Below are 21366 nucleotides of genomic sequence, written 5' to 3'. Positions count from 1 at the left end.
CAGGACAATGAAGAATAAACATGAGGTTCACACTGTTTTCACAGAAGACTAATTGAAACCCTAGAGAAGATAATATTGGAAGACTAGCTCAGATAATTGACATTAAGAAAAATTGTACATGAAATAATTTGTGCTTGAAGGGGGAGAACAGATTAATTGGAGTATAAAAGCTAAGAGACATCTGGGAACCTCGTTTTTGTACTTTTTCTCAGAAGCTAGGGAAGGTCTAGGATTCTGGTGTAAATAAAGCCATGTAGGTGGAACCCTCTAGAGCAGTGGGCCCATCCATTTTGGCACCAGGAACTGGTGCTCCTGTGAGAATCTAATGTCTGACGATTTGAGGTGGAGCCAAGGCGGTGATGCTGGCGCTGGGGAGCGGCTGCAGATACAGATGGAGCTTCGCTCGCTTGCCTGCCTCTCACCTCCTGCTGTGCAGCCCACTTCCTAATGGGCCACAGACCAGTACCACTACCACGGCCCGGGGGATGGGGGCCCCTGCCCTAGAGAACATCCCGATCTGCCTTAGGACAGTTTCATTGTGGTTTCAATTTAAAAGCTGTAAAGAATCAGAAAGGCAATAAGTGAACAGTGAAAAATGTCATCTTCAGCAGCAGATGAATGGCAGGAAATTTGTTGTTCAACTTTATGCAGAGGTCATTGGTTATAGGAATGTTGATGGTTTTGTTGGTTGTTCCTGATGCTGATTTTTGTGGGGGCAGTGTTGTATACAATATGTATAGCTTGTCAGGCATCTTTTATTCTTTCAAAGTACTTTTATAAATGTTGGTTCAATAAGCATTCCTACAGTCTAGAAATGCTTTTGCAGTAAGTGTATTACTATTCCTATTATATTTCAATGTATTATTCATATTGTATAAACACAAAAGTATGGGTAATTAAATATGATTTGGGAGCTATTTTTTTTACATATTTCAGCTACTTTATATTTCAGACATTTTAGTTTTTTAGCATTCTGATGGCTACATTTTTTGATCAAAGGTTAAAATTTAGATTCATTGATGTAAAACAGTGATTCTGAACAGGGGATGTTTTTTGCCTTCCCGATGACATTTGGCAGTATCTGTATATGTTTTTGGTTGTCACAACTGGGGTGAAGGTCCTGTTGATATCCAGAGGGTGGTGGAGGCTGGGAAAAGCTCCTTAATACCCAAGAGTGCATGTGGGCAGTCCCTACCACAAAGCATTGTCTAGTTGAAAATGTCGGTAGTGTCAAAGCTAAGATACTGTGATCGAAAGATAAAATAAATGTAAACAAAATGTTAGAGAAAATACACTTACATGCACTGGTATTCGAACCGCAGGCATTATGAATGTCTAACATTTACTTACTATGTACTTTTTCAAAGGTGAATAAATGTAGACCTTATGTGAGAGAAAAAATTAACAGAAGTATACATTTTAATAATTGAAAGTATTTTTTCATGAAAATAATTTATATTAGAAATGACAGTAACATAACTGCAAGAATATGTGCATGTCAGGGCTTCCCATGTTTTGACTTACAGATTCACTGTAAAATGCATCTCAGGACATATTTAGCAGTAATTTGTAACCTAATGATTGTGGAGAGGTATGAAATGGGAAAATCCTATCTTCCTCTTGGTGAGAAGAAAAATAAGAAATTGCATCGCTTGGCCCAATGAGGCCAACCCAATGAAAAGTAGAAGTTTGTCTCAGACGATTCCAAGTGAGTTACCCTACCATAAGGAAGGAAGAAATACTGGCAGCTTTGAGTGAGCTTTATTTAAAGTTTGGGCTTGAACTTTCAGATGAAAGTTGGTTATACTTTGTTTACTCTGGCCCTTAAATTTATTCAGTCAACAAATTTCCAGTTGAGCACACATTTATATTCTAGCCTTTTGTATCCACTATTACTGAGATCATAGTTCTGAAATCATCTTGTCTATTTTTTTCTGTAGATTGTAAAATTTATTGCCCACCCTCTACCTCCAAAGTAAGCACAACACTGAATTTATTCTCAATAAATACCAATGGATAATAATTCTGAAAACATTTGATAGTTTATTAGAGACAATTTGAAACTTCAAGACAATTTGAATTTTCCACAAAATTTGTATTCCGAATTTGAAAAAAGGGAGGGAAGAAGGGAGACAGTATGAGGAGGGAATTATTCCTCAAGCCCAGGCATTTCCAACCCTCCAGTAGCCCCGTCATCACCATTGCAGAAAAGGAAACCGAAATGTATTCTCAGATTCTTAGTATCACTCAGCTTCTGATTAAGGAGAGGAAACTTGAATGCAGGTCCTTGGAAGCAAAGGTTGGTGGTGGTTATGGACTGAATGTTTGTGTCCCCAAATTCATATGTTAAAGTTTAATCCCTAAAGTGGTGTCTTTGGAGGTGGGGCCTTTGGGAGATGGTTGGATCATGAGGGTGGAGCCCTTGTGAATGGGAATCGTGAGGATACCCCAGAGAGTGGCTTTGTCCTTTCCATCATGTGATGACATAGCAAGATGGCCATCTGTGAACCACGAAACAGGCTCTCACCAGACACCAGATCTGCCAATGCCTTGATCTTGGACTTCCAGCCTTCAGAACTGTGAGAAATAAATTCCTGTTGTTTATAAGTCACCCAGTTTATGGCGTTTTGTTATAGCCGCCCTAGCCAACTGAGACAGTGGCCTTCCCTCAGCTCATGCTTCCTGCACCAGACTCGTGCTCATAACTTCATCGAGTCTATTTTATATGAGTGATTTTGCTGAGATTAACATGAAAAATACACAAGTGTTGCTGATGAGGGACTCCTCATGCAGACTTCATGAATCTTGCAGGTCGAACACATATGTTCAAAATTAAGATAGAATATTCTTTTTAAAACGTGTCTTTTCTGCCGTACACAAATCAGGGAGACCTACAAACACTGGGGGTGCCAAACTCTGTCTTTCTAAAGTGGAGCAGTTGGCAAAGCTGGAGCGGCTGTGGCTGTCGGGAGTCGGTCCTCCCGCCCTCCCTGCCGAGGAGTAGAGGGTACCTCTGTTTGTTGAGCAGTCACTCCAGTTTGAGAGGAAAATGTGAAAGTTCTAATTTTAAAAAATATATGTATGTAAAGATATCTGTTCTAAAATCTGCCTAATTTTCAGAGTATTGATTTATGTTTCAAATGAAATTGGAATTTGTGGGACTATTCGATGATTTGAGAGAGAAGCTTTCGGGCTCAATAATAACTCCTGATTTAGAAACAATATCAGGAAGCAGAAGAGTAATGCTAGGATATCATAATGTCTCACCGAATTGCCTGTTCAATGCACGAATGAGAAGACACGTTCAGAAATAATTCTTCGTGATGTCTACTCTAAAACATAGGCAAATATTTGGTTTTAAATAGAAGGCGATTTAAATAGAAGAGGAAAAATCATTTATTTGTCCTGATAAAAATTTTTTGATGATGTGTTCTCACCCCTATTTCCCAGTCTCCCTCTTTTTTTCTTCCCCATTTTGAAGCCTGAGTAGGTTTCATTTTAAAATGTTCTTTCAGATTTATTTACATGAAGAGGGAAGTATAGTATCTGGCAGGAGAGCCGCAGACAGACAGACAGACAGACAGACAAACAAGGAAACAGCAAAGGAACCATAGTCGTGGACCTCTTCAGAGGCATATTCCTAAGCACTAAATATAGAGCCAAAAAAATTATCATAACTGGTGTACAGTTACGTAACTGTACATGACAGCGGGGGAGGCAAAGTGGTGTAAGTGAGGAAGAGGAAAACAGTCGAAAAGTGTGCGCCCTGTGCGACGGGGACCAGGGACGGTGAGGGGGGGTCTCGGGGTGTCGCGTTAGGAGTCTTTCAGTCCTGTTTGAAAAAAAATTATCATCGGGGAGAAAAGATTTATGGAAAATAATTTGTATGCCATCATTTAAAGTCTTAATTTTAATTAGTTATTGATATTAACATAAAAATTAATTATAATCTATCGTAAAAGTGAAGACCTTGACTAATTCATGTCAATTTAATTTTTAATATACTCTGAGAGGCACATAGATGTGTTCAGCATTCCATTAGAAACTGGAGTCACGAATATAATCAAGAATAAAAGTGAAATAAATTTAGATGTGCATTTTCTCAGTGAATGCTGTATGTTGTTCATTGAATTTAACACATCTGCTGAGTTTTCAGAATTATTAACATCATACAACAGAGATGCTTAGTCGTCAAGAAAAACATTAAAATTTTTTAAAAAAAAAAATGCTTGGTGGCACTAATTTGTTTTAAGCAGCTTGCTGAATGTTTTGTGGCTGCTGGAGTTAACAGAAGTAACCATGGAAACTGTCTCACAATGCTTTGTGGTTGAATGGGATTTAAAATATCCATTTAAAAACATAAACACTTTGACAGCTGTAAGAATATTTACATTTCCTCAAATTTCGATTTGATGGCACAGTTTAGAAAACGAGAGAAATAAGCATTATAACAGAAGCAGTTTTAGATATTCTTGGAATTCTTATGACATATTCCAGTACTTTGGTTTGTCTTTACAGATCGGCTTACTCTGGGGGAGGTGGTGAAGGGACTAGGAACATTATAAAGTCCCTACACCTGTCCAGGTGCACAGAAATCACCTGTCCCTTTCCTCTCTCCTCGCCATGTTCCCCATTTCTTTTACTCATTCTTCCCTCCTCCCCTCTTCTTAAGCTACCTGGCTGAATACACTTTACATGTTTTTAAATGTTGTGAAATGGAATTGCCTGTACTTTGGCGCTCTCAGAATTCGCTCAGCGACGCGGTATGTCGTTAGTATTCTCAGTGAAAATGCACGTGTTTGCCACACTGTCTGCCGCGGGATCTGCGGCGATTTGGCTCCCGCTCGGGATGTGAGGGAAGGAAGCGCAGCTGCAGCCTTAGCGCCTGCGTGCAGGGCAGGCGAGGAAGGGTGGCCACGGCCACGTCTTCCACTTTTTATCTGGAGAACGGCTTTTCCAGGAGCCCTTTTTCCCAACCATGTTCCTGGTGGTGGTTCACAGCTGGGCTAACAGGAAGCTTCTAAACAAGTTTGAAAAAACATAAACGGGCCTTTCCGCCATCAGTGTGTAATGAGATATGGCAAGGGACGAGGGTTGGAAATGGTGTCTCTGTAGTCAACCCACAGTGAATTCTCCCAGATTTAGTGTGTGCGAGGAACCAGTGACTTGCTCCTAATCGATAGAATATGGCTGTCCTCCTATGGTTTTGTTACGTTTGGTAAGCCTTGATCTTAGTGGATCAGAGAGAAGGACTCTCCACCTCGAAGAAGCAACCAGCCATGTTCGACTGCGTAAGGAGAGGGCCACGCGGCAGGGGATTGTGTAGGTGGCCTCTGAGACCGGAGAACAGCTTCCGCCCGATGGCCAGCGAGAAACCGGCGTCTCCAGTCTTGCAGGTGCACGAAAGTAAATTCTGCCACCCGCCTGGACGAGCCTGGAGCGCGCTCTTCCCTAGTCAGGGCTCCGGATGGACATGCAGCGCGCTGACACTTGCAGCCTTGGGAGGTCGTGAGCAGAGGTTGCTGTTAAGCCCAGACTCTTGACCCACAGAAACGGTTGCATAATAAATACATGTTTTTTAAGCCTCTGAGTTGGTAGTAATTTGTAATCCAGTGATACAAAATTTAAGCAGAATACATAGGAAAATGTTAACCCCATCTTACAAAGATCCTGCCTGAAGGTAGAGCATCAATACATGGACAGACGGATCAATGGAAGAGAAGAGATAATTTTGACTTTAGTCTTATTATATATAAGAACCTATTATATCATAAAGGAACATCACAAATTACATCCGAGTACCTCCTCACACCTGACCAAAATGGTACTCTATTTGAGAATCACTGAAATAAATAAGAGATAGGTTATATCGTATTGAGACAAAGCAAATCACAAGATAACTGAAATAATTTTTTGACTCAGTCCATTCTAGGCTTGGGATTGATAAAAATATGTCTCAGATAAAATAATAGTCTACATGGACATTTTAAAGCCTTTGATCATAACGGTATTATAGCTAAAATAAAAACTTTTAAAATTAAAATTGTTTCCATCAAATAGTAAAAAGGATCATGCATCTATTATATGGGGAACTAATAGAATCTGAAAAATAAAATGGGTAAAAGATATAATTCACAAAAGATAAAGAAAACTTAAATCGGGGCAGTTTTGCCCACGGAAGGAGAGCTGGTCAGCGACACGTGGGACCACGGGGCGTGGACCGGCGGCGGGGGTGGGGGGGACGCCGTGTCCATGCTCTCGCTCCCGACTCATCCCAAAACTCTGTTGGCGAGCTCCGATTTCAGAAGCAGGGAAACTCGAATTTTTCTTTTAATGCGCTATTCTCTTCCAAAAAGCCAAGTTCGCGGTTGTCAAGCTGGCGAGAAAGCTTTCTGTGGTTGCTTGCAATAAGTATCGTCCTTTCTTCTCTCGTGCTAGTGGGGAAGTGTTCTGCCCACACCCGCCCAGTCAGCGCTGGCTTGCCCGGAATTGGTGCCATGCAAGAAAGAGACCAGCCGGAGACTAGGGATAAGTGACTAAACAGGATTAGTGTCCTTAATCAGGGCTAATCACTCATTCCAAGTGGAAAATTCATTTGGATTTGGCCGACTAGGATAGCATCGACAGCAGATTGCAGAATAACATGCAAACAGTTATATTTTTAAGATGTTCTGTGATCCTGTTTTTTTCTGTGAATTTTTATTTTCTAATCATAGATATTTAATCATCCGAATCTCCGCTGACCCCTCAGAATGGCTTTTCTAATCATTTACTCTCACGTTGAACTTACTGACTTTTTTAATGGAGCCTCTTTCACAACTGGAAATGGCTGTTTAGTGTGAGTTCCCCAGGACTGAATATGTTACGCACGCCCCATTCTGAGGGTTGCTTAAGGAGTTTTGGGGAGGTGATGACATTTCAAATAGCTTAATTTGTTTTTGTGTCATGCATTACAAGGAAGTGTATTTCAGAGAATATGACGGTCACATTAGGAAATGTTTTTTCAGGTGGTCTTCCCCAGATAGTTATACATTTGTAAAAAAAGAAGCTGCAGCTCGGGCGGAGAACCCAGGCCTCCGCTAAGGCTTCTCTGCAGGCGACTCACAAGCATCCTGCTCGGGGCGTGGCCGGTCCGCACAGCCAGGTGTGAGACAGGACGTGCGGCAGTCACCGTTATTCAGGACCCGTTTTCAGCCGAGCAGTGATTGCTCAGCACAGATAGCCAGTTGTCCGTGGGTGAGAATTGACCATAGTGACATCAAGGCCGTGATGCCAGCCAAATGAAAGTGAACTGCGACTTGCTGGCCAGCACGTCAACCCTCAGGCAAGTGGTAACATCCGTTCAAACACGTTGGCCAGCTGCAGAGGTCTGCGACAACACCTAGGCCTCCCGCCGGTTTCCACGTGGCTTTATGTTTTATCATTCGAGGTAAAGTTAATTTCAGTGACAAATTCTTGACGGTGGCAACCGCTTTCGGGACTAATTTTAGGCTTGAGAAAACTCGACACATCAATGCCCGTGTGTGAGTGCGCATTTTGTGTTTGCATGTAAGTGAGCTTTGTCATCTTCTAGAATATGCCTAAATTGTTAAGGAAAAGCTGACATTGTTTAACAGCTAATATTTGATTGCTTATTGTAAGCTGGGTACTATATTAAAGCACTTTATACATTATACCTCATTTCCCCTTACATTTAATAGGTTTTAATGTAAACCTTGGGGCTTCGGTTAAAAAAATGTATTTTGCAAATCCACAATTCCAAATGAAGGACATAGGTCTTAATATAATATATATGGGATAAAAAAAGAACTTTAGTTGATTGTAATCTTAGTATAAGCTGTAGACTGGTGTAGTTATGTGAAAATGAACATGCAGCTGTACTAATTGTATAGCAACTGCGACACAGGAAATTTTAATAATGAGATTGGCTCAGACCCACTTGAAGCACGTGTTTACTTTTGGTTATGTGTTCTGAAAGAGAGTTTGGCAAATCGTAGCCCATCGAGAATAATGACAACCATAATGATGAGTGGTCTACGAGCTGTATCACATGACGAACAGTTCGGGGAACCTCGGGACTTCGGTAGAGACATGAACACACGGGAGTGGTCTGATGGCTGGAAGTAAGACCCCTTAACACAGGAGCTGCGTTCCCGGAGGGACGAGTGTCGACCGAACGGGTGTTCTAAGGGTTGTAACAGCAGGTCCACGCGGACTACGCGCGGATGTCCGGTTGCCCAGCACTGCTCATCGTGCGCGCTGTGCGATGCTCTGTGGTGCCACCGTCGCCTGGACGAAGTGTGCACATACTCAGGTGGTCGCTCCTGGCTTCTGCTCTTACACAGCCTATTGCTATAGCTTTGTGCCAAGAGCGTATCCTCATTATTTAACTTTACAGTTAGACTCGACAGGTGATAATGTTCTCAAACTTTGTTCTTTAACTTTGAGATTCATAGCTATTTTTATTCCTTAAATCTCCATATGAAGTTTGGAATCAAATCATCAATTTCCAGAAAAAGATGATTTAAGATTTTGATTAGGATTCTATTATCTGTATATCGATTTGAGGAAAACTGACATTTCAATATTGATCTTCCAACTCATAAATAAATTTATCCTTCCATTTATTTAAATCTTTCAGAATTTTTGTGAATTACATTAATAATTTTCCTAAGATAGGTTTTGGTATTTTTCGTTAGACTTATTTGTAGGAGTTTCTTATTTTGATGCTATTATAAATGGTATCTTTTAAAAAGTATATTTGATTTACTTTATTCTGCTTTATGAGAATGCAACTGATTTTGGTATAGTGACCTTATATCTAGCTCCTTGTTAAACTCGTTAATTCAAATAGTTTATCTATAACTGTGTTTTTCCTGTACATAATCTTATCTGCGAAGTCTGGGAATTTTTCCAGTCTTTACTCCATTTCCTCATAGACTTACTACGTCCCTGGCTTTTCTCTTCGGTAGAATGTCGCGCTTGGAAATGGGGCTGAGGACCCCTCTCCCCACAGACCTCAGTCTCCTCACATTCTCCCCAGCTACTGACATCTGGTTTCAGATCCATTCTCTCTCTTGCTTTCTATTTAAAATTTTCTACATTCTGCTTTTGTCCTACCTCGTCGTCTTTTGCATATTTCTTATTATGTGATTTTCCAATACATTAGCTTGAAAATTAACAGATTATATCTTTTTCGTTTCTCTAGAAATTACCACATGTATCTTGGACTTGGCAAACTGTGTTGTTAATTGAATCTTTTATTCTCTCCTGAGGGAAGGAGAGGGGCTTAGGGCACTGGAGAGCTGCTGTTGTCCACCCTCAATCACATGTTTTTTCATGCATTTTAGTTTCTCTGTATTTTAAGTTTCCGAAAGATGTTATTATTTTACAAAGTCAGTATTTTGTTGCCCTTTGTTTCTATTCATATATCCCGTTTTATTTGTCTGAAGAACAACCCTTTAGTGTCTGAAGAACACGCTTTTAGTATTTTTAAAGTATTTTTCGAGGTGGCAAATTTACCCATTTTCTTTTGTTTGAAAATGTTATTCCTAATCTTCACTTTTAAAGGCTAGTTCCTCCAGGAATAGATTTCTGGATTCTGCGCGGGTGCAGGCAGGCTTCTCGTTATTTCCCGTTTTGTCCGCCCTGAGCTTTGCGGAGCCGAGGACCGTGGTCTTCCGCGGCTTCAGTGACGCAGCCGTTCTCTCTCCGGGCTTTGCTCGGCTCCACTCCCCCCTGCAGCGGCAGTTAGTTCACGGGAGATCTTCTCGGCTCGCCCTCTCTGTCGCTCGCTTCCCCTTCCTTTCTGTCTGCGGGCTTCAGTCGGCCTGTTTGCTTCCAGTCGGTTTTGGTTCATAAATTCTATTTCTGTGTTTATTCTTCTGTTACGCCCTCTATTCAGTTCTTAATTTGGTTGTGTTTTTCGGTTTTGTAATTTCAGATCTTCCTTATAGTGTTTATAGACTTTCCAGTTCTAATTTTGCTTCTGTTTTTGTTTTTTTTTTTTTTTTTTTACCTCTGATTATGCCTCTTTGAAGCACAGTAAAGTATAGTTTATTCAATAGCCCATACCTGATAACTCTAATATCTGGAGTTGTTATGAGTTTATTTATATTGTCTGTTTTTCTGCTGTTTTGCTGGTTTATGATGTCTGTTCTCCTCCGGGGCCTGATTGTTATTTATTTTTATGTGCCATCCGCGGCATTGGAAAACTCGTAGAAACACTGTGAGCCCTACCGACGTTAGCAGGCCCAGATTCCAATTCGTGTTCTTCATTTTTCATTTCAAAACTTTAGAAATGGACGGATTTTTAAGGGAAGGGCAACTCCGTATACTGGGTTCACTCTTCTTCATGACGTTATTAGCCCTTTGAGGTCTTCATTTAAATATTTTCACATCGTGTCCAGGCTTTTAAATTGTCCCCTGAATTTTTTACCAAATCTGGCAGCAATCTGGGGTTTGCCCGGAGACGCGCCAGGTGTTGGGCTCGAGCCCAGCGCTGTGCAGCTACAGAGCGCATCTCCCTAACCAGCGTGTGGCCCTCTCCTGCTGGCCCCCGCGTTTAAGTTCCAAGGAGCAATGCGCAGTGATTCTGAGATGTCGCCAGAGAAGCACCGGTGACGGGGCTGACGAACATCGGTGCGGCCCCGCAGCAGCCGTCGGGAATCGCCACAGACAGGGCAGACGTCATCACCGCCGGCGTAGCGACCAGGGCTTATTCTTCTGTTCCAAGACGTTCCTGAGAGCTCCGGGCTTTCGAGCCGGCGCGTACCTGAGCAGGCGTTGAGCTCACCTCCCTCACTTTACAGGTGGGTAGCAGAGACCAGAGCTGCTGAATGACTTGACAGGGGTCCTGTGGGCCACAGGTGGTGAAGCTGGGGCGAGAACACATTTTTTTTGGCTTCGAGTCTGCAGCTCTTTCCATTAACCTGTGTTTATTCTGAAAAAGAAAATTTTTCTGATCACATTATGTGCGCATAAAGTCATTTGTCACTATATAATAGCCTTTTCGATGTGATAAGTTGATTGCAAAAGTTCGGTCCTCCTTTCCAAAGGCCAGACCATATGTGTGCCTGATTACGAATGTAACGTTCAGTTTTATTCCCCTCTGTTTCAAAGACATTCTTCAAATGTTTCACCTTTGACACTGCCATCTACTAACACTTATGAATATTAAGCAGTGTTAGAGGTTAATGCACTAGTAATGATAGATTGTTGTAACTCAGTTGGCCCCTCTTGGCATGAAATTCCCAATAAAATGTTCTTTTTATAGCAAAACCTAAGCAGTCTTAGTTATCTTGCGCCAGATTGAGGACATGGGATGTTTTGCGTATGTGAGTGGCGTGGCTGTCTTTCAGGATAATATACAAAGAACATTGGTGACTTTGACAAATCATTTTATAAATTATTGATAATTTTATCTAGTTTACTGTATTCTTATATTCATAGTTATGACTCTTTAGTAGTACTTTTTAATACAATATCATGCTAAATGATTTAACTTTCAATAATATTTAATCAAGACATTTTAAAATCACCCTTGAAGTAAATGTTTTTATATGTTAATAGTGGTGATAGTATTATGATTAGCATTATTAGAGAGGAGTAAATTTTCACACTAGTTTTACTAGCTTTTTGTTACCAAAGCCCTCATCAGCTCAACATCTCTTGATGTTAATTGTAAAAGAGTATGTTTTAAGGAAATGAGCCTATAACCAAGTCTCCAAGTAAATTGAAATGTTTAATGTAACAAAAAAATAATTAAGCATTTATATTGTTCTTGGTGTTTTGGTGGAGATGTATAACCAAAAGAGAATCTCGAGGTTAACAATACTGACAATCTTGCAGAAGAAATATGGCATAAACCTAAATACACATATACAGCCTAGTGTGATATGAACTATATGCATAATATACAGTAATCTGAGAACACAGAAAAGGTGATGTCAACAAAAGAGATTTAGGGAAGATGTCAAAGAGAAGAAAGCCACCGGGTTAGGCTTCAAAAAGGCCGAGTAGAAGATGATGAGATCATATTGCAATGATTTGAGGGGTAAGGGAGGGGTGGGTACATGGGTTTGGAATTGTAATTTATTCTTGCATTTTCTCCAATAATTTTTTCTTTCCTTCTAATTTAATTTTTTTATAGTATTAGATTTGGATATTGAAAATGTTACTTGTTCATACAGAATGTCTTTCATTAGTAGCATATAGATATTTGCTAATATAGCTAATCAGTTCCTCAGATTGGGTAATCAGGTATATAGTCTTAATTTACGGATAGGAATAGGAAATTCAAGTTGGACATATTCCTTTTTATTTTCATTCTTTTTGCTCCATTTTCTTATTTTAACGTTTTTCTATAGATGCAAGTGTAAAATGAATACACCTTCATAATATTTTAATCACTCGATTCTTCTGCACACCCTTTCAAAGAATGCAACGTTTCTAGTATTCCATTTAATTACCGTTTAATTCATGTGCAGTTTGTGAGTGAGGGGGATACACAGTACACAACAGATAAGCAAGCAACGATGAGACAACACTCAAGGTGCATGTTTTATAAAAATAGCTTCAAATAAGATTATTTCCTTTTTGTCATTCCCCAATATGTCCTCTGGAGAACGTTAATTTATCTTGAACAACTGCCTCGTATGGAAATTAATAATCTCCTAAATTGGTCGACTCGTGACAATACAGTGTTCACCAGTATGTGCTGAAGATGAGGAAGTGGTTGGAAATATATTAATTCATCAGAATATATCAGTTTCCAATATTCAACTGAATTAACAACTGATGCATTTTTTAAAGTTGGATTTAATTAGTGTAAAATGTTTACAACGAGATTCTTAGTTGGCTTATCTTCAGAGTCAAGTATTTTTATTTTTAATATTTCAACTTTATTAAGGAATAATTGACAGATATAACTATATATATTGAAAGTATACAGTGTGATGCTTTGTTATACAAATACACAGTGGAATGATTACCATTTTTCTGTATACCAAATTATTATATATTATATTGATTTAATTCTAACATTTAACAATTATAGGTAGATGGATTAATTTAATTTTGCTGAAGACAAAACTGAGACACGGAGAAATTAGAATATGCCAGAGTGAAAATACAGTAAGAGAAACAGGAAAGGGGGGGGTTTGGCTGTCCTGCGGCCACTCTCCCCCCGTCGGCCTTCCGTCCCGGAAGGACAGTCTGCCTTCCTACCTAACTGCTGCATTTGGTAATTTTCAGAACTTACTGTTCTCTTTTCATTCTGATTTTTCCTTCAGCTGCTGATGATTTAGATACGAGTCATTACATCGTCATCTCATAGATTCGTATCCCCAGGTGTTACCTGTCCTCTGACCTCCGGATTCATCTATCAGTTCTGAAATTGGATGTCATAGTCACTCATATTCACCATTCACAGAAGTTAACTCATCATCTCTCCAAAACCTTGTGACTTCAGACCTTTTCCTCCCCAGTCCTGCCTCTCGGCAAGATGAAGGGCCTTTTGGTCATTGACATAGTTACGTGAAGGCAGAAACCCTGGCGTCTCCTCTCTTTCCCCCTACCCGAGTCACATCTGCCCTGGAGTCTCTTTCTTCTGTCTGAGACGAGGCTGGGGTCATTAATGTGTGAATCAACACGGTCTTTTCTGCTCCTGACTTCTGGGATTATTTTTCTTAGTGAACTCTTGGCAGCTCCTTTGCTGCATACGGTTTGGTATATGGGCCAATCCTTGCAGGAAATGGGCTCCCCGGGGGGCCGGAAGCAGTCTCCCGCCCTGACGTGCGTCTCGCAGGGAAAAATAACCTCCTAAGGATGATTTTGACGTGGCCCTTCATCACTTCTCGTCGTCTGAGCTCTCCATCTTGCCACTCTTCTCTGAGGAATGTCCGTGCAGTGCCCGTCACCGTGGACCCGGCCGCACAGGCTGGCGCTGGGTGGCACGGCCTCGAACATCCCTCCCCGCTGTCGCGGGCCGGCTCAGAGCGCCCCGCAGCAGTCAGCAACTACGAGTCACGCTCGCGATGCTCTACCAGGTGAATTAACTCTATGATCTGTCGGTAATTCCACTGGAATTGTCATAATTCTGACTGTGTTGTGACGTGCAACCCTTGTAAAATATTTTAAGTGGTCAGAAGATTGATGATATATAAATATGTTGTCTAAAGAGGCAGAGAACATTGTTATGCTGGTTAATTTTCCTGGTACTCAAGAACCACCCCGAATCGGCAGCGTTCTCATTGAGAGGCCTGCCCTCTTTCTGGTCCTTCCTTCCCGTCTTCTGATGCACAGCTCTTAACCGGCGCTCTGACTCCCTCTCCAGGTCGTTCCAAACTCGTTTACTCAAGGGCCTTAGAGGAGCGTGGGGGGCCGGACGAGGTCAGGGGTTCTCAGGAGTGAGCAGTAAGGCGGTCCTAATGTCTGGGGTCTGGAATCATTTCTTAACCTACTTCACCCATTTGGAAGTTTCGTACTTTCTCCATATATATCTGACTACCCTCTTTCCTTCACCTGTAATCTCATATTATGATAATGGCTTTTCCGGTGTGCGAGGATATTGTTTAGCTTTCCATGGTTTGCTATGAAATTCCCTTCTTGGGTTTCAGTTCCTTAAATCTCTTGGTGTGTGTTAGAGCCAAGCAACTTTTATGGCCTCGATAGGGAAAAAACGTAGGCCTTCATAGGTAACGGAAAAGCATTCGATAAAAGTTCTTTATACAGCTGGCAAAATGTTATTTTAATTTACCCTCCACTTTATTCCGCTTACATATTAATGTTTTAACTGACTGACGGTTAATATAGTCAGCTTATCCAAGTACCTAATCAAAACTAGATTTAATTACAGCAAAATTTGGAATAGATGAAGATGGCAAAGAGGTTAAGTTGAAATTTATGACATCTTGTCTCCTGTAAATTACTGGATGTTGTCTCTTGTTGAGGGGAAATAAATAGAGGCCGAGATTAAATCCTAAGCGTATCCAGCAGTAGGGGCGGCACTTCCGGTCCCCGGGACTGTTTCTCAGGGACCCTGACGGCATCGCGAGCTGTTCACGAGTCCCTGTGGCATCAGCATTTGTACACGGAGGTCGAGGGATGCGGCTGTCGTGTGAGGCAGCTTCGGCACGCTGTGGCTAAGAAACAGGCGCTGTATGTTTTTAAAATTTGTATCTGATGTGATAATAGTATTACTATAATTCAGCTCATACAACAGTTATTATAATACAGAGCTGTGTTAATACGCCTGAGCCGAGTAAAAACTGTAAACGTCCGAGTTCCCTCCTGCGAGAATCCTGAGCTACAGGGCGTGAAGGTAACGGACAGGGCGTCACTGGCCCGCAGTTTGCAGTGCGTCTCGTCCCACGGCCGCCTGTCCCTGGCATCCCAGCTTTGCTTCATCCAGCGCCCTGTGCACACAGCCGGTCACTTGTCACCCCAAACGTCTGCTGCTGTTCTCGGGCCGCGCTTCTCTTTGTAGAGAGTGGGCCGGGGGGCTCTGCCCTCGGGGAGCTTCCGCTCACCACTGTCTCCAGGGCCCCCTGCACCGAGGCTGTCGTGTGGTGGCAGCTTCTCTGTGCCAGGCACGGTGCCGCCCGGTGCGCATTGCCCACGGGCGAGCCAGGGAGCCCACACAGAGTTCCTGTCCGTCACTGATGCCCAGCATGGGACCCACTGGTGTGCGGTGCAAGCACGGAGCAGCCCGGACCAGCCCTTCTTGTCCAGGCCCCACGCACAAGTGACCGTCCACCACGTCTAGGAGGTGGTCGGAGCCGCTGTCCCAGGCGCGAGCCCCCCGTGCCTCTCCAGCATGTGGCGAGGCCTCGCACGCGCCGCTTCCGATTCTGCGGAGGGTGATGTGAGATGTGGTAACTTGCCCTTTACATCGGAGGGTCGGTGGCCCAGCGGACCCAGGCTAATGAGCTCCCGCAGCCCTCGCGGATGCGGCAGCACCTCGTGACCTTGCGGCATGCATCCAACGAGGGCGGCCGCGGTGCATGTCACTGATCAAGGAGAATTCATGTGACGTCATCAGCAGGACCACCCATCTGTTCATGGGCTATCCTGGTGGTTCAGGGCCTTTGGGATTATCTGGTGACAGATGATTAAAACAACAATAATATGTGTTTTCCATCACATGTGAATATCACGTCGTAACAATTTAAGATAATGGAAAGTCAAAAGCAGTTTTAAAGAGTGAAAGAAAGTAATAAATTTCTTAAAAAATAATGCTTATATATTTGTTTATACATATAACATTTGTGTATATATATGTACTCTGTGTATATACATATACTTTCCAAAGTTTTTTGGAGGGAATAAAGCTCTTCGCTTTGGAAGTTGTATTTAATCCACACATGGCTCTGATTTGTTCTGCTGCTCACGAGTTAGGAGAATTTTCTAATGCTGTCAAAATATTTCTCACATCGCAGAGGCAAATAATGGAGGGACTCCGATAACTTTTGATGGCTGTATAATGGTTTCAAATGTTAATGTAGATTGTTAGATTTTTAAACCATTATTATTTTTAAACCATCGGATTAGTGGTGCTAATTCGATCTCTCTGATTCAGTTCTGCTTTTCTTTGAAAGGAGACTGAGTAGGTGCGTGTCCGCTTGCTGTAAGAAATATTTCCAGACGGGCGCAGCGTGATGGCAGCGGCTGTGCGAGAAGAGCACGTGTGCCTCGCGCGCCGTTTTGCTCCGTGTCTGGTACACTGCGCTGAGCACGTGAGATTCGCCTCTTCCTAACGCGATGGAAGTTGAAGGCAGGCAGAGGGGAGGAGGAAAGGAAACGCCGACATAAACGCAGAAACGTGCGTTGCGTTTTTCACATTGAAATGGCAGCTATTATGTTAGTGTAGTTAGAAAAAAACGAACGCTTTTTCTACACCACTTTAGCCATATCCCATGATTTATGTTAGGCTGTTATTATCCCTCAATTTAAAATATTTAAAAATTTATTTCTTGAGTTTTTCTTTAATTTTTTTTCAGAAGTGTGATTTTAAATATTTTGCTCTTATTCAAGATACATTGTTATTGATTTTTAAATAATTTTATTACTGTCAGAACATACTAATATTTTAAAATTTATTGAGACTTGTCTTATGTCTCAGTATATGGTTTATCTCGGTGAATTTCCCACATGCCCTTGAAAAGAATGTGCAGTCTTTGGTCTTCGGGTACAGTGTTTTATAATCGTCAGCTAGGCCAAAGTGGGCGATATTTGAATTAAATGTGCAATTGCTATTAATACCGCACTTAATGTGGAAGGTACTGCTATGCTCTTGTGTGAAGTCGGTCTGCTCGGAAAGGTGTGATTCGTTATAGGGTGTGTGACCAGAAGCACACATTTTTAGCCCCCTGTTTTATGGGACGCGCGGGGCGGCGTGCGAATGGGGAGCGTTTGATGAAGAGCAGTGACCGTGACGGGATACGGACCCGTCTCTGCCCACGTGGAGGCGGTTAAACGAGAGAGGGGGCTCTTCCGGACGGTCCGTGTGTTTCTTCCACAAGGGGTAGAATGACAGCCTTTCAGAGTTTCTGCCGTGGTTACGGTCGTGTGACAGTGAGCGACTCTTCTTTTAGCTTTTGAAGCCCTTTGGGAAAAGATGTGAAATATAATCCCTCACATTTTAAATTTACCCCATTTTAAAAGCAACAAAATGTGTAATTAAATTATTTCCTGGAAAACCTGCTGTGTTTCCCCGATTGTCACCGGAGGGCCAGGCCCCCGGGTGGGGGGCGGGGGGAGGGGCTGGTCCCTCTCGCGACAGAGGGAAGAGGGGGCGTCCTTCTCCGCGTTCGCTGAGACCCCGAGTTCCTGCTGCTCCTCGGACGTTGAGTCGGGGGTCGCCCAGAGCGCCGCGAAAGGCAGTGACAGGGTGCGGGCTCCGGTGGCCACCTCGCCGGACCCGTCCCCGATCCCCCCAGATCCCCCCGGCGGTGTCGCCGGCGCCCATTCCCTGTCGCCGTTGTCACGATGAGGACAGGAGCGAGGCTGTCTCCTCGCACAGGTGGCAGAGAACAGACTGGGCTGGGGGTGACGAGAGTCACGTCTCGGGGAGGGCCACGCCGCTGCTCCCACCACCGTGCACGGTCCCTGGGCTGGAGGGGACCCGGGAAGCCAGGTCCCCGTGGAGCGGCGCGTGTCCCCTGAGCCTGTGTGCGGCGCCCCGACCTGCGCGGCGCCGGAGAGCCTCACGGGGCTCCCTGCAGCCGGGGTCAGCGCGCCGCGGCCTCCAGGGTTCAGGCATTTAAAGAAATCTCTGAACAATTATTAAATGACCACTAAGTGAAATAGCAGAGACAGGTAGGTGCACACAATAGGGACTACGGACTGTAAGACTGAAGTGTGACAACGATATCCTACCACGCAGATGACATCAACAGAGATCACAGAAGGAAAGGACAGAGAAAAGGGGCAGAGAGTATACGAAGGAAGAATGGCCCCAAACGCCCTAATTTGATGAAGAACATCATCTGCTCATCCCAGAAGCTCAGTGAACTACAAGGAGGATAATAACAAAAACATAACCTTACAGTTACCACACCGAGCTCTATAAAAAGAAGGTACATCTCCTGAAGTGCAAAATTTTATGGAGATGCTTCTTAATGTTGGAAGAACAAATTCTATTTCTAAAGTCGATTACTAAGACAAAACAAAACATCATCACAGATATCTATAAGCATCCCTTAAATGAAAAGGAAATACACATTTGAACACTCAGAACTCAAGAATGTTTTGATTGGTTTGTTTCTTTGTATTTATGCTATGGTCTCTCAATTTGCTTTTTTTTTTTTAAAGGCCCATGCGCAGGACGCTGCACGAACACAAAATCGTGTGGATGATGCTGAAAACGATTCCAGATTTAACTTCCCAGCTAACCGACGAGGATCTGAAAGCACTTAGCAAGAGTGTCACTTCCGAAACCTGGGTGAAAGGCAGCACAGGTAACCAACTAATCTGGAGGGACACTTGGCAAGATAAAGTACATGTCACTGTCATTATAATAGTCATAATCTCACTTGACGTTAAAAATCCACTGCTTAGAGTTATTTCACTTGTAAGTTTATAAGTAGTGGAACGTTTCACATTTTAGTACTTATGTTTTAAGGATGTACATTAGCATTTGCACACGTCAGAGTACCCAGAGGACTCGCTGAAATGTCGCTGTGTTCAATACTTAGAGTTTCTGGTTTGATGGGTTTGGGAGTGGAGCTTAATTTTTATTTCCAGTCACATTCCAGGTGATGCTGCTCACCTGGGGACCATACTTTGAAAAGCAATCATCGATACACACATTGAGTAACCACGTAGCATTGGTTTTCATCGTTAAGACAGAAAGTGGTCAAAGTGAGTATTTGATGGCTCCATACGGATCAGATATTGGGAAAAAAACCTCTCCAGACCGATTTCAGTTTCTTCATTGTAATTTCTTGTCCCTTTACCAAAGATATGTACTAGATACATTAATTTAATAGCAGTATTTTATATTTTAATTTTTTCATAGGGGAGCACACAAGTAAACACATTAGAGTCACACACACCTAAACTAATAGAATGCAACATCATTTTTTTTTGTATTTATTGAGTACCTATTAAAAAGGAGGAACTAAGTTTGTTTAATACATTCTTTACATGAGGGATATTCCTTCTTTATTCCTCACAGTGACAAATGAAAGTAGATATTATTATGATTCTTTATAGATGAGGACTCTAAGGCATGAAGCGTTTCTGATGGGAGTGGAATTTCAGACACACTTTAGCCTTCATGCCGAACCCATTCTCGCCCATCATGCCTCTGGTTCATCGGGATCATGGCATTTAAAATCTAACTGGAATTTTGGAAAACACGTGTCTGTTGAAAAGATTTACATATTTCAAGAGTTTCCCCCCAGTGGCCCTCTCTCATAACTAGTTTCATTAAATTCAACATCAAACCCGGAAAATTAAATCATAGGAGTTTTGCAGAGGATAAATGATTTTGAAAGGGAAGAAAGAACAAACATTCAGCATTGCTTTTCCATTAGCTTGAGGATAGTAATTAAAATTTTTGTTTTATCACAAATCCCTGAAATTATGTTTATTGTAAAAAATATGAAAACAGCCTGCATGCCCTTCACTAGAGGGCGGAATGCACGTCGGTGAGACGGCCGCTCCGCGGGCGGCATCCCAGTCGGGGGCGAGGCAGGGCCACGTGCTCTGACGCGGGCGCTTATTAGCGACGGCCAAATAAAAACAGAACTGGAGAGGCGTGCGAGAACACAGCCACGTACATCGCGTGTCCCCAAACGCCTGAAGTTAGAGCTACAGATAGGCGCATATATGCACACGCACAGGAACGCATGGGAGGAACCCCGGAAGGGCAGTGGGAAAGTACGCGTTTTTAAATGGTTACCCTAGTGGGGGGTAGAGGAATCGAGAGGCAGTGAATGCGAACCATGACCTCTGGCTTTGAAATTACCGTTAGAAGCGGATATCGTATTCTGATGGTATCTTTTTTTCTCAGTTTTCCTTCTTTCTATTTCTTCACTAACTTTTAAAGCAATATTGTATGTATTTTTGTAAGGTCACTTATAACTGAGATTAACAAGGTCAAGTCTAAACGAATGAACAGAATCTTTTACTGAAAGCAAAGGCCTTGACCTTAATGCGTGTGTTATGAATATGAACAAGCGATTTTGAAATAAATTTTTAGTGTTTTTTCTTAGTAGGAAAGACTAGGTAAAAATATTAGGAAATAATATTTACGGATATTAAAATAATCACTAACAATTTGTAAAATTTTAAATTCTCCCTTTATAAAACCTTTACAAATATTTTGCAGGAAGTATCAATATTGAGAGGCTATTCCAATGCAAGATCGGAGGCCAAAACAAGTAGAAATGAATTTCTTTTTATCCCTTCCATTTAGCTCTATGATCATATGAATTTATTATTTTTTTAATCTTAAAATACCCAGTTTTATTTGTACCTTATCTTCTGCAAATTATATAAATTGTAGAATAACCTAAATAAAATTATTAGACGTGTGACTTAAAATAACTACTTCTGGCATCTTAAGAAAGGAAAAATTGTCCATAAGAACAAAACCCCATCTACAAAGATTCCTTAATATCAGAATAGCTATGAAAAGGCCATTCATTGCTTTTGTTATGTTATCTCTGGGACTATTTAGGCTTTATAAGGGGGTTTCCACAAATTAAACCGCCCAGTTTCAAATGTACGACTCTCTGGTGCTTCCCTAGGCTCCCACCTACCTAATGATCTGACAGGAAAAGAGGGGATCAAGGGGTTTTATCTCATTTCTCCAAAGACAGAGTTCTAAGGAGAGAAAAGAGAGTTGTTCCCCAAACG

General features: G+C 42.1%; 1 protein-coding gene across 1 annotated transcript in view; it reads left to right on the top strand.

The window, feature by feature from the left end:
* Positions 1–21366, top strand: part of CNBD1 (cyclic nucleotide binding domain containing 1) — a 163806-nt gene that overhangs the window by 33115 nt on the left and 109325 nt on the right. Inside the window, exon 6 of the mRNA XM_036232746.1 lies at positions 18814–18959. Coding sequence (XP_036088639.1) covers positions 18814–18959 — 146 coding nt within the window. The remainder of the gene's footprint in view (positions 1–18813; positions 18960–21366) is intronic.

Source organism: Rousettus aegyptiacus, unplaced genomic scaffold, assembly GCF_014176215.1.
Source record: "Rousettus aegyptiacus isolate mRouAeg1 unplaced genomic scaffold, mRouAeg1.p scaffold_m13_p_15, whole genome shotgun sequence".
Taxonomy (NCBI): Eukaryota; Metazoa; Chordata; class Mammalia; order Chiroptera; family Pteropodidae; genus Rousettus; species Rousettus aegyptiacus.
The sequence above is the reverse complement of the archived record's forward strand: the minus strand, read 5'-3'. Positions and strand labels throughout refer to the sequence as shown.